This window comes from Coenobita brevimanus, chromosome 79 (genome assembly GCF_032717465.1).
Source record: "Coenobita brevimanus isolate Jiangsu-jjx chromosome 79, ASM3271746v2, whole genome shotgun sequence".
Lineage (NCBI taxonomy): Eukaryota > Metazoa > Arthropoda > Malacostraca > Decapoda > Coenobitidae > Coenobita > Coenobita brevimanus.
Window position 1 is genome coordinate 16,283,281 of NC_137032.1, and position 13,717 is coordinate 16,296,997.

At 44.3% G+C, this 13,717-nt stretch overlaps 1 protein-coding gene across 1 annotated transcript in view; it reads left to right on the plus strand.

Annotated features, from left to right (window-relative positions):
- Nucleotides 1-8,697: 8,697 nt before the first annotated feature.
- LOC145408928 (methyl farnesoate epoxidase-like) overlaps nucleotides 8,698-13,717 on the plus strand; it is a 156,094-nt gene continuing 151,074 nt past the window's right edge. Inside the window, exon 1 of the mRNA XM_080279508.1 lies at nucleotides 8,698-8,926. Coding sequence (XP_080135634.1) covers nucleotides 8,758-8,926 — 169 coding nt within the window. The 5' untranslated portion in view covers nucleotides 8,698-8,757. The remainder of the gene's footprint in view (nucleotides 8,927-13,717) is intronic.

Consider the following 13,717-nt stretch of genomic DNA (forward strand, 5'->3'; position numbering starts at 1 on the left):
CACCAAGTAGGCTACTACTGACACCAGCTAGGTCACTACTGACACCAGGTAGGCTATTACTGACACCAGATAGGCTACTACTGACACCAGCTAGGTCACTACTGACACCAGGTAGGCTACTACTGACACCAGGTAGGCTACTACTGACACCAGGTAGGCTACTACTGACACCAGGTAGGCTACTACTGACACCAGGTAGGCTACTCCTGACACCAGGTACTACTGACACCAGGTAGGCTACTACTGACACCAGGTTCTACTGACACCAGGTATACAGACAACAGGTAGGCCACTACTGACACCAGGTATACTGACATCAGGTAGGCTACTACTGACACCAAGTACTACTGACACCAAGTACTACTGACACCAAGTACTACTGACATCAGGTAGGCTACTGCTGACACCAGCTAGGTCACTATTGACACCAGGTAGGCTACTACTGACACCAGGTACTACTGACACAAGGTAGGCTACTACTGACACCAGGTAGGCTACTACTGACACCAGGTAGGCTACTACTGACACAAGGTAGGTCACTACTGCCACCAGGTACTACTGACACCAGGTAGGACACTACTGACACTAGGTAGCGACTACTGACACCAGGTGCTACTGACACCAGGTGCTACTGACACCAGGTACTACTGACACCAGGTACTACTGACACTAGGTGCTACTGACACCACATGCTACTGACACCAGGTCCTACTGACACCACGTGCTACTGACACCACATGCTGCTGACACCAGGTACTACTGACACAAGGTGCTACTGACACCAGGTACTACTGACACAAGGTAGGTCACTACTGCCACCAGGTACTACTGACACCAGGTAGGACACTACTGACACTAGGTAGTGACTACTGACACCAGGTACTACTGACACCAGGTGCTACTGACACCAGGTGCTACTGACACCACATGCTACTGACACCACATGCAACTGACACCACATGCTACTGACACCACATGCAACTGACACTACATGCTGCTGACACCAGGTACTACTGACACCAGGTGCTGCTGACACCAGGTGCTACTGACACCAGGTGCTACTGACACCAGGTGCTACTGACACCAGGTTCTAGTGACACCAGATGCTAGTGACACCAGGTGCTACTGACACCAGGTACTACTGACACCACACACTAGTGACTCCAGGTACCACTGACACCAGATGCTAGTGACACCAGGTACTACTGACACCAGATGCTAGTGACACAAGGTACTACTGACACCAGGTACTACTGACACCACACGCTAGTGACTCCAGGTACTACTGACACCAGATGCTAGTGACACCAGGTACTACTGACACCAGATGCTAGTGACACCAGGTGCTACTGACACCAGGTACTACTGACACCACATGCTAGTAACACCAGGTACTACTGACACCAGGTACTGTTACTGATGGCAAGGTAAATATAGTTCGTATATATTAACTTCCACATTTCCTCATTCACTTTAACCCGCCCCGTCCCGTCGACGTATGGGTACGTTGCAATGATTTCCCGGCGACGTACCGGTACGTCGTGCAATTCCAATGTGCATAATTTCGACAATTTTCAAATTTCACGCTTCATTTGCGGTACGTATCCTCACATGACCTTCCCCTACCTGCCACCAGGCAGGGACACTCGGCGACCCCGCGTGACACGCGCTAACCTGCCACTCGTCCACTCACCTGGTAGCAACGGTCCTGCTCAGACATGGCTAAGAGAGGTCTCTCAGACAGCGAAATTCAAGCCACCCTGGACACCTTTACAGGCGACAGTGATTCCCCACTGGAAGACTAGGTTTTGGATAAGGATTATGTGCAGCCAGAGGAGGAAGAAACCACCAGCAGTGACGAGGAAGTTCCATCTCCCAGGAAGCGGCAGTACGTGACTTACTGTGCTGCTAGAGAGGGGCAGCAGGCAAAGAAGGCACGTGCAACATCCTATCCCTATCCCCAACGTGATTTGGAACCAGAATTCGAGGACGAGGACGATGACAATGACGGAGCCGTGGGACTTGCTGCCACGTGGTATGGATGTGAGGTCATAACTCATCGTGGCCCAGAGCTCACACCACGTCGTACGAGCAGGTATGGGCCTAGCATTTTGTTTGGGGAGTTAGGAAGTGAAGTGGAGGGAGTGGGGAGTGAAAGGGAAAGTGCAGGGAGGATTAGGGAAAGTGAGAGTGACGTGAGTGAGTCATTGTTCTCCCTACGTAGTGTGAGGCGGCGTAGTGGATCACGTGGGCCAGTGCGGGTGCGTTCATTATCACGTGGGGTTGCGAGGGAGGGGGAAGGTGGGGAGGAACCACTCCCAAGCACGTCTTATGCTCCCCAATATCCCCTAACACGTGGTAGAGCTAGGGTGCGTGAGAAAGCACTTGGTGTTGTCATGGAGGGGGAAGGTGGGGAGGAACCACTCCCCAGCATGTCTTCTGCTCCCCAATATTCCCCTATTTCATCCCCACAGCCCCCTAATGTTCCTCAAGGCCATAAGGGTAAGGGAAAGGGAAAGGGTAAAGGCAAAGGGAAGAGGAGTGACAGTGGGGAAGCCCTCCGCACTCCTTCTCCCCCACCTCCCTAACCAGGATCTCCTCCCCACCCAGACGAAGGCGGTGATGGGGATGATGGGGACGAGGGATTTGTGGCGTGGAATTCGGAGGATGGGAGTGATTTTTCTCCCCTCATTCACCCCTTCACTGAGCAGGGGCACTCTGGCTGCATTGCTCCAGGAATTCACTGTAATTCCACCAGGTTGGATTTTTTCCACCTGTTTTTTAGTGAGGCATTTGTGGAGCAGATTGTATACCATACCAACCTGTTTGCAAGCACCCAGCGCCTAGAGAGTGAAAGATTGGGAACAAGGAGTAGGCATTCTATCATCTATGATTACCCTGTCTCCCTTCCAGAAATGTTCTTATTTTTTGCCCTGGTCCTTTTGATGGGTATTATACGAAAAAACAGAATTCCTGCTTACTGGACTAGGGACCCTGTTATGTTTACCCCAATATTTGGTCAAGTGATGAGCCGTAATCGGTTTCAACAAATTCTAAGTCGCCTCCATTTCTATGATGCTCATGATCCTGCAAATGCAAACAACACTGATAAAATGAGGCGAATTAGGTCGATCTTTGATCACCTCAGGCAAACCTTTCGTTCCTCATTCTATCCCTATAGAGACCTCGTCATAGATGAGTCTCGTGTTGTGGAGAGGCAATATTTCATTTAGGCAGTATATACCCAGCAAAAGGCACCGTTTTGGGTTCAAGATCTTTGTTATGTGCGACTGTAGGACTGGATACGTGCAAGACATAGTCTTGTACACCGGTGCACAGACAGACATAATAGAAGATCGAAGTATTGTACTGTCGGGAGCAGTGGTAAAGACGATGATAGAAGACTACCTTCATCGTGGTCACGTCCTCTACCTGGACAATTGGTACACTAGCCCTCTCCTCGCTCGTTATCTTCACACACATGAAAGTGGAGTCTGTGGAACAGTGAAGGTGAACCGGCGTCACATGGCCAAGGTAGGGCGGAAACTTGCAAGGAATGAGGTTGTCTTCTTCAAAGCCAACAACATCCTTGCAACTATGTGGAATCACAATAGAGAGGTAAGCCTATTGTCAACGGTTCACTGTCCCTTGATGCACCGTACTGATTCAGTTGATTACCGTAGCGAGAAGAGGCGTCGTATTTGGAAACCTGAGTGTCATGGATTATAATATAAACATGCGCCTCGTGGACCAATCAGACTCCATGATATCGACGGTAGAGTGTGCCAGGACTACGATGAAGTGGTATAAGAAACTGTTCTTTCACTTGCTAGATATCACTGCTCTGAATTGCCACCACCTTCACGCCATGACAGCAGGAGTTCAGGAAACATTTGAAGGGTTTGTGAGGGAGCTCACAAGAGAAATCTTTGCACGGTATGCTGTTGAAAGGCCCCAACATCGCACCCGCACTGCCCCTATTGCACAAACTCCCCTGAGAATATCCGGCTGCCATTTCCCCACTCCTATCCCTCCCCAGCCAAACAGACCTAGGCCCCAACGCAGGTGTCACGTGTGCAGTAATTCCCAGGTGAGACTCACGACACAGAGGAAGGACACCCGCTATGAGTGCGTGCAGTGTGACGTAGGTCTCTGTATTCACCCATGTTTCAGCAAATATCACACGTTGATGCAATTCTAATATGGTGTGAATGCGAAAGGACGCTGAAATTATGAGGTAAATGCGACAGACAGACGCTCAGTGAAATTATCAGTCATGTTGATCTCCAAATATTAGTATAAAGTGCATACGGGTATAACATAAGTGAAAAAATTGTATGTAAGTGTATAAATATGCCGTAAGTGGAAACATACATAGCGAGGGTTTTATGATGCGATATTCTGTCGCTCAGGGCAATAAATACGGCCCGTAATTATATCATTATTATTATTGGAAATGCTTACGGGTATAATATAAGTTCAAGTTATTGTAAGTGCTGAAATATATTCTAAGTCAAATATTCATAGCGTGTGTATAGAGATGCGATATCCTGACGCTCAGTTGAATGAATAAGGCACGTAATAGTGAAAATAAAAGTCAGCAAGTGGTAAAGTGTGTAATATATGTGAAGAATTAGTATATAAGTGTGTGAGTATTATGTTGGTCGAAACATTCATTGCGAGGGTATTTTCATGCGATATTCTCACGCTCACTTGAATAAATAATGCCAGTAAGTATGTACAGTGCAGTATAGGGGTGTAAACGTGTGTAATGTAAGTGGGAAATTATAATTGGAGTGAATAAATAAAGTAGATGATGAAACACGAGTGTTTGAGATCGTGTTTGCTACGTGAATATGCGCTAGCATATCGCTAAATGCCCTCGTAATGAATGAAAATAATTGAAAACATTTACAGTGGTTGAGGAAAGGTTCTATGTAAAGGGAAAAATAATAGGAAAGTGATAAAACAATTGGGTATGTTGACATACGAGTCATAGCGAGTGCGCTTACTAAGCTGATGTGCGCTAGACTTATGCTGCATGTCATCATAATGAATGAAAACATCTGAAAACACTTACAAACAGTTGTAATTGGTAAAATGTCATTGAAACAGAAGTATACAAGTAGGAAAAATGATAGGTTGACTGATACAAGAAACTTAGCATATAGCATGTTACGACTCGGACCAAACTCGCTATGCTCGCGATGGTACAATGCTTATTTTTCATATACATGTGTCTGAAATCCATTATATTGTTACTGTTATTGTTTATTAGTTCAAATTCAATAAATATAGAGGTGTTGTGTGTTGTTTCTCCCAGTATTCCTTACCATAGAAAACGTGAGCGCATATCACGTCCATAATAGAACACGACACCTGGATCGGGGGACCTCACCTGTATGGACCACTTATAGACCGCGGGAAGCCCTTTCTATGTGATTTTCCTTCGTTTCTCAACCTAAGCGGAAGTTTTAGCCAAAAAAATTTTTTTCCAAAAAGGCTCGAGACTGGGGGATGTCGGAGATGCGGAAAACCTCGGGACGTGACGGGTTAAGCAATGAGAAAGTTATGCACACTAGATTTACCAGGACATCAGAACTAAGGGAGTGAAAGGGGGTTGTGAAGATGTGGATGTGCTTGACAGCATTAGGAAGGGCTCACTCAAATAAAATGCTGCCTTTACATTGATGGTCAATGGTTTCACATTAACAGCTGTTGCGTATCGCTTTTTTTTTTTTTTTTTTTTTTCGCTAATAGCATTGAACGAACTGTTTACTTTATATTTTGCCTAAAGTTTTCTTCCTGTCCTATGAGTAGAATTATTAGCCATATACAACTCTGAGTTTTTATTTGAGAATATTTTCATTCGTTTCTTCACTCTTTCAAAATGTAGAAACGAAGGTTGTATAGTTTTTTTTTTTTTTTTTTAATAACATGTACCTTGTCATGGCTTGGCCATTTGGAGAGACTGACCAGGAGAGTGTGGAGGGGCAGAACAACACTAAAGAAATGGAGGGAAATTGAGCCGATTTATTTATGACCACCCCTTCACTGGTATTAAAGCGTACGGCTATAGGCACACAATTTTAATATGACAAAGCTAAGACAAACCCCAATTTGAATGCAGAGTCTTGACTGGTTAAATATTCAGATATCACAAACACATGACACTTGTTTTCCAGCTCTGTTATTATCGCCATCAACATATTAAAAAATGGCTTATATTTTGCGTGTGTGTTCCAAAGAATTACCACGTGATCCCACAAGGTGATGTCGAGCTGACACTGACACAAAAGCCCCAGTCCGGTTGGAACTCGCCATATGCAATTTACAGTTGGCTAAGTCACTCATTCACTCACTTGAAGCGAACAGCGTGACAGTCCATGGCCTCACTCACCCTCCGACTCTTCCAAGCATCCAAGCAGCAGCACTTCCAATCTTCCAAGCATCCGAGCAGCAGCACTTCCCAGCCAAATCAACTCCTGAAAGGAATAACTGACTTGCTTCAGCCATGAGTTTTGCGACCTTCCCCTTGACGACCTCTGCTCTTGGTTCTTATGAAATACTATACCCCTACTGTGAGCAGGATCAACGTCAAGTAGAATGCCATGTGCTAGGATAGCCGGAGTTGATTTCACTTCTTTATGCACGAAAAATGCCTCAAAACAGTTTCATGAATTAATACACCAGTCAGCACTCGGTCAACATCCCCGTTATCCTGCAGAGGCATTTAGTATGAAAGGCATTAATTCGCTGCTCCAGAGTACTGTTTAGGGTCCATCTGAGACAGCCAGTGCCCTGAAGATGCAAACTTCGTTTTTCTGTACAAATAACAACGCAGATATTCGAGCTAAGTAATTTCTTCACACCATTAAGCCAGCCTAGTGGGATTGAAAATCCCATCATCTGGCCTGCAGTTGTTTTGGATCACAGACTAAGACAAGTAAATCTTCTCAAGATCTCTGTGTCCTTGCCATGTGCCTGAACAGACTGTACTGATTCATTTATGTCTCCAAATTCCTGGGCATTGGTCATCACTTGCGGCAGAATGAAACGTTTATCTATTGGTTCACCTAAGGAGACTTGCTTAACATTCGCTGGAAAATCACCAATGAATTGAGCTAATAAGCTGTTCAGTCACAGCATAAACACTGCTGAAACACCATATACTGTAATATCAAGTGTGCATATCGCAGCTCTGTTGTCAGCAACTATACAGTGTGTACAGAGAATGATATCTAAATCACGCAATGCTTGTACGGAGTACCTGAAAGGAACGTGGAGTTGGTACTTATGTCTTAACAAAAAGTACAACAAGAAAGTTATGATTGGCAAACTCATTTATATTAAGCATTAGACACATACTTGAAAATACTCCCCTCCTAAATCCACTGACTTGTTCCAAAGTTCCTGCCACTGGTGGAAGCATCAGTAGTGTCAGAATATGTCCTTTCATCACAAGCTTCAGTTCTGGAACAAGAGGTCTGGCGGTGCTAAGTCAGATGAATAAGGTGCACGTGGGCCAAAGACTGATGGGCAGCGAATGTTAGAGGAAGAAATAACACGATGCCCATACCGGATTGCTTATCTGTGAGGACGCGTAGAATAAACGGCCGGCTACGTGTCTCGGCTGCACATGACCTGTCGATTTGGCTTAAACTGAGCCAAATGGAAGACTGGTTTCTCATGGCCTGACAAGTGGTCAGACGTTGGTATGTATGCATGAGAGCACTGAACTGAGCTACTGTGTGTTCTCTTTACTTCTTGATATCGATGGACGACCACTCTCTCCTGATCTTCAGAGGCTCTCTGACAGTTGAAACCAATCACATCATTTTCAACAGTAATTTTACACACTGCTTCATATCCATGCACTTTTGATTTTATGTTGCGAGTTTCTACTGTGGTTTTGTCAAATATGAAGCAAGACTTCTTGTTTGCATGTTACTTCACCTTAGGCATATTTATGAGCACAACCAGGAATTGGCGGTTGGTAGGTCATATAACTTTACTATTGCCCTTGTTATGGTGTTATGTTGCATGATATTGTTCTGATGAGTGGTGTTGTCCGGTGATATATGTCAATAACAGGCGTTGCTGATTTACAGAAAGCAACAGCTAAATCAATGGTCACTTATTCAAGTTTGTGAGACAATTACCAAAAATTCATTATCACACCTTGCAGGTATTTCATGTCTGTTTCATAAGGGTGGGGTATATAGAGCTAATGGAATAAAATGCTAAATTTTGAAAGAATAACCTGGAAAAAAAAATCGCGAGTATCCTAGTGACAATTGTTGCAGATTCAACATTAACTTATGGGTTTTGGAACCAAATTCGCACAAACACTAAGTTTGACTATATGATGAAATCTGTCTGAAATAACGAACAGCTGTAGTGCTCCTTTTTCTGCACTTGCATTAGTTACCTGCGAGGAGGAGCGGAATTAATATCATATTCTTAATGACTCTGGAAATTTCCTAATACCTATCCTTTAGTGATTTAATCCCCACATTACACCTGTGTTCTACTATATGTTATTAATACAATCTTATATAAATATCGTATACGAGAAAGTTAACGTGTAAGATGCACTATCAATCTGTATAGAAGATATGGTACAAAGCCTCCATCACAAAACGGAATAGGCCTGTAATACTAACTATAATTGTGTCCTTGGTGTGTGCAGGTCCTCAAGGCCTGCCACTGGTCGGGTACCTGCCCTTTGTCGAGACACACCTGCCTCACAAACACATGTGGCGCCTTTCCGACACCTACGGGCCTGTGGTGGGGCTCTACTTTGGCACCCAGAGAGTCGTCATCACAAATGGATGGGAGGCGGTCAAGGAAGCGCTTATGAATGATGATTTAACGGGTCGACCAGAAAGCCTAATTGAAAATGTAGTGTATAATGAACAAAGAGGTAAGTGGCTATACCCCCCTCCCCCCCCACACACACACACATTGCAGCTTCATGATGTTCCACTGCAGGCAACAAACCCGTATTATTGTTAGTATTGTTACGTCCGCGTTCCCACACTGGCACAGGTTCCAACAGCAGTAGTACAGTACAGGAAGAACGTTGCCCAGTGAGTTGTTCTTCCTATGTTCGGCCTGTAGGTGTACAGAATCAGCTCAGGTGTTGTAAATAGGCACTGGCTTCTTAAGTTCACTGTCTTTATTTTCCAAGTAGTCACACTTAATGCTTTCAAACTTGACTGTTTTCAGCTCAGGCGTTGTAAATAGACATTGGCTTCTTAAGCTCACTATCTTTTTTTTTTTCCGAGTAATTACACTTAATGCTTTCCAACTTTACTTCACTGTTTTCACAAGCACTAGAGCTATACAAACTCTACTAACTGCAATCACACTTAATGCTTGACAACAACACTTCACTATTTTCACAAGTTCCAATGATTCACAAACGTCAATAATTATTCACTACTTACCAACAACACTTCACTGTTTTCACAAGTACCAAAAGTATACAAACTACACTGACACTGTGCTGACACTGCACTACACTCAAATTGAACTGAAAGCCGACTGAACTCACTCTAGTCTCTTCCCTACTCTTATATAAGCTTGCATTACCCTAGAAACTTCTACATTTTTCCACAGTTCTGGTATATTCCACAGAGAGAGAGAGCACAGTTACCAACTAGGAGACAACCAAAACATGCCAGAGCTCTCCCACACTGCACAACATTCTAAATTATTTAGCAAACAAAGTTTAATTAAATTACATAATTTAACAAGCAATCAAATAAATAAAACATTACAAAGAAAAAGAACACAAAAATTAAAGTATAACTTACGAAACAACTACGTTCACAGACAGCAGGCAAACTGGCAACTCTGACTCTTACCAGAACCTACGATAAACGTCAACATGCTTCTCAACTACCTAACTGGCAAATCTCGCTTCTTAACACTACCCCTTCCCTAGTTCTTTGTCGTTCCGACAAAATTGCTCAATATATGCAAACATAATCCTAATGAAACATCTACCTAAACACAAAATAATCCTTCAACTTATCAGGTCTTTTTCTATGCCGCTTCCAATAATGTCCTTGCTCTTCCACACAGTCCATTTCTCCAGGAAGGTCTTGGTTCTCTTCCTGATTAACTTCTTCCCTCCGGAAACTGTCACCATCCTCTTGCACTTCAGCTCCATGGTCCTCCTCAACATCCTCGGCTGCAGGAGAGCATGATTCCTCGGAAACATCCCAGCTGTACTCTCCTGGCCCATGGTACTGCCAGAGACGGTTCACATGTACCACCTTTGGGCGACACTTCCTGCCTCCCTGAATCCGATATATTACATCTGATAGGTGGTTCAACACAGTGCAAGGCCTGTCCCACGGGCTCTGCAGCTTCAGTGACTGTCCTTTCTTTCACTGAGGATTGTACAGTATAACCAAACTTGGTCATCATCCTTGAAGCTCACCTCACATGCCTTAGCATCATACTTGCACTTCATCACCTCTCCTCAAAACTTAAGGGCTCCTCGCATTTGATGATGAACCTCAGCCAGCCTTTCCTGAAGATGCTTTGCATAGCTGGAGGTGTCTGTAGACAGCCCTTCACCAGGTGGTCTTCCCATTAACCTGCCCTACCCTGGCAGATTTTTAACCAACGACCTCCCCCAGTCCCAGCAGATTTTCGATTTTTTTTTTTTTTTGGCTAAGACCTCTGCTTTTTATGAAACATCGAAAATTCATAGAGAAATCGCTCACCTGAGCTTCAAAATACAGGTACAGGTGACAGTGCCCTCACCTGGCTGTGTTTTCTATGGGGTCTGGCTCCAGAGAAAACATGTTCTCTCTGAGGAGTAACGATTCTAAACCACTCATAATGGTGTTTATTTATTTATTTGGTATGAATTTATATGTAGTACAGGAGTATATTAGTTTTCACATAGTAATATAGGCAATATATGAGTCATTTCACTCACTAAACACACCAACATACCGCACCTTGTTTTTGCCGATATTACCTGATCATCATTTATAACTGTTTCTTCCTCTAACACTACATAAACTTTGTCCACATTGTCACTGATTGGGAAATCACTCTGGCCTTGAATTTCGTACCGAGGCGCGACATGTCTTTACTGGCCAGGTCACTGGTAACAGGTGAGTTACCGAGACAATGGAGTGCGAGGAGGGGAGGTCACGTGGGATAAGGCATTGTCCCTGCTTGGCATCGAGTAGAGGAAGGTGTCCTGTGTAAATGTACCAAAAATCAGGCACGAAATTTGAAAAATGTGTAAATGACAGACCTTGCAATTGCAGTGCATTTCTATACATCAATGGGAGTCACAGAGACAAAACGTTCAGAGATATATATATATATATATATATATATATATATATAATTTTTTTTTATGCGAGGAAGAAGGAACCAAAGGCCATGAGCCCGCAGTAACAGTTCCTTCCAAGAGAAAAGCAAAATACAATAGAGAGCCAAATTCAAGATCCGATCATTTTGAGATGCCTGGACACACTGCGTTTGAAAGACTGGAGATCATAGGCAGCAGGAAATACAGACAGAGGGAGACAGTTCCAGAGCTGACCTGTTGCATAAATGAAAGACTGGGAGTAACGGTTAACTCTTGCAGTAGAGAGTTGGACAGAAAAGGGATGAGAGTTTGCTGCCAGACGGGTGCTACGCGCCCGTCGTAGAGGTGGAGGAATGCAAACAGACAGTTCAGAGGAGCAGTGACCATTAAAGTAGTGATAGAAAAAAGATAAAGATGCAACAGTGCGGCGAAGAGACAGAGGTTGAAGGAAGTCAGTAAGAGGAGGAGAGTTAATGAGACGAAAAGCCTTTGACTCCACCCTATTGAGAAGAGCTGTATGTGGGGAGCCTCCCCACAGATGAGAGTTGTACTCCACACAGGGGCGGATAAAACCGCTGTATAGAGTCAACAATTGTGCAGGGGTAAAGAAAGAGCGGAGTCGGCTTAGCACAACCAATCTCTTGGAAGCAGATTTTACAAGAGATGTAATATGATCTTTCCAAGATAAGTCCTGAGTAAATGAAACCCCAATCATGTTCAAGGATGATGCAGGATTAAGCTGAATATTATTAAACATTAGTGGGTATACCTGTGGAAGATTTTGTCGGGTTGATAAGTGTAAGAACTGAGTCTTAGATGCATTAAAGACAACCATATTATTTTTACCCCAGTCAGAGATACGAGCCAAGTCAGACATTAGGTGTGCCATAGCCTCACCCCTTGTTTCTTGAAGTAACTGTTGAGATGGGCGTTGCGGGAACCGAATGGAAAGGTGAAGGGTGGAGTCATCAGCGTATGAGTGGATAGGGTTAGATGTACAGCTTTGAAGATCATTGATGAATAAAAGGAAGAGAGTTGGTGATAGGACAGAGCCCTGAGGAACACCACTGTTGATAGATCTAGGAGAAGAACGATGGCCGTCTACAACAGCGGCTATAGAACGACCAGAAAGGAAGCTAGCGATGAAGGCACAGATAGAAGGATAGAAACCATAGAAGGGCAGTTTGGAAATTAAAGATTTATGCCAGACTCGATGGAAAGCCTTTGAGATGTCAAGTGCAATGGCAAAGCTTTCGCCAAAGTCCCGAAAGGGGGATGACCAGGAGTCTGAAAGGTAGGTGAGAAGATCGCCAGTGGAGCCTCCCTGACAGAACCCATACTGATGATTGGAAAGAAGGTTGTGATAGGAAAGATGCCTTAAAATTTTTCTATTAAGAATTGACTCGAAAACTTTTGAAATACAGGACGTTAAAGCAATTGGACGATAGTTGGAGGGTTGGGAGTGGTCACCCTTCTTTGGGACTGGCTGAATGAGAGCAAACTTCCAGCAAGAAGGAAAGGTACAAGTTGACAGACAAAGGCGAAAGAGTTTGCCTAGGCAGGGTGTAAGCACAGAAGCACAGTTCTTGAGAACAACAGGAGGGACTCCATCAGGTCCATATGCCTTGTTAGTACTGGGGCCAGTGATGGCAGAAAATACATCAACTGAAGAAATTTTAATGTCAGCCATGAGGAAGTCAGAGGGGGGAAATGATGGAGGAACAGCACCAGAATCGTCTAAGGTGGAATTGGAGGAGAAAGTCCATGCGAAGAGATCTACTTTATCAGTAGAAGAAATAGCTACAGAACCATCAGAGTAGAAAAGAGGAGGGAAGGATGATGAGGTAAAGTTGTTAGAAAGATTTTTGGCAAGGTGCCAGAAGGAGCGGGAAGAATTCGAGTTGGAGAGTTGAGAGCATTTAGTATGGATGAAATTATTTTTAGTAGAGCGAAGAACAGACTTAGCACGATTCCGGGCAGAAACGTAAAGATGATGAGATTCAGGGGTGGGTTGGCTCCGGTACCTTTTGTAGGCCTTCTCCTTGTTGCGGACAGCATTAGAACAAGCGTGATTAAACCAAGGCTTTCTTGCGTTAGTCAAAGGATATGAGAATGGAATGTATGCTTCCATGCCCGAGAGAATAACCTCCGTAATGTGCAAGGCACACTCAGATGGCTCACGGCCATGGAAGCAATAATCATTCCAGGGAAAATCAAAGAAGTACTGCCTGAGGGCCTCCCAGTCCGCGGCTCCAAAATGCCACAAACGACGTTTCCCTGGAGGGTCCACAGGCCATACGGGAGTGATGGGCCAGGTTAAGGTAATAAGGTTGTGATCGAAGGAGCCCAATGGAGAGAAAAGATTAACAG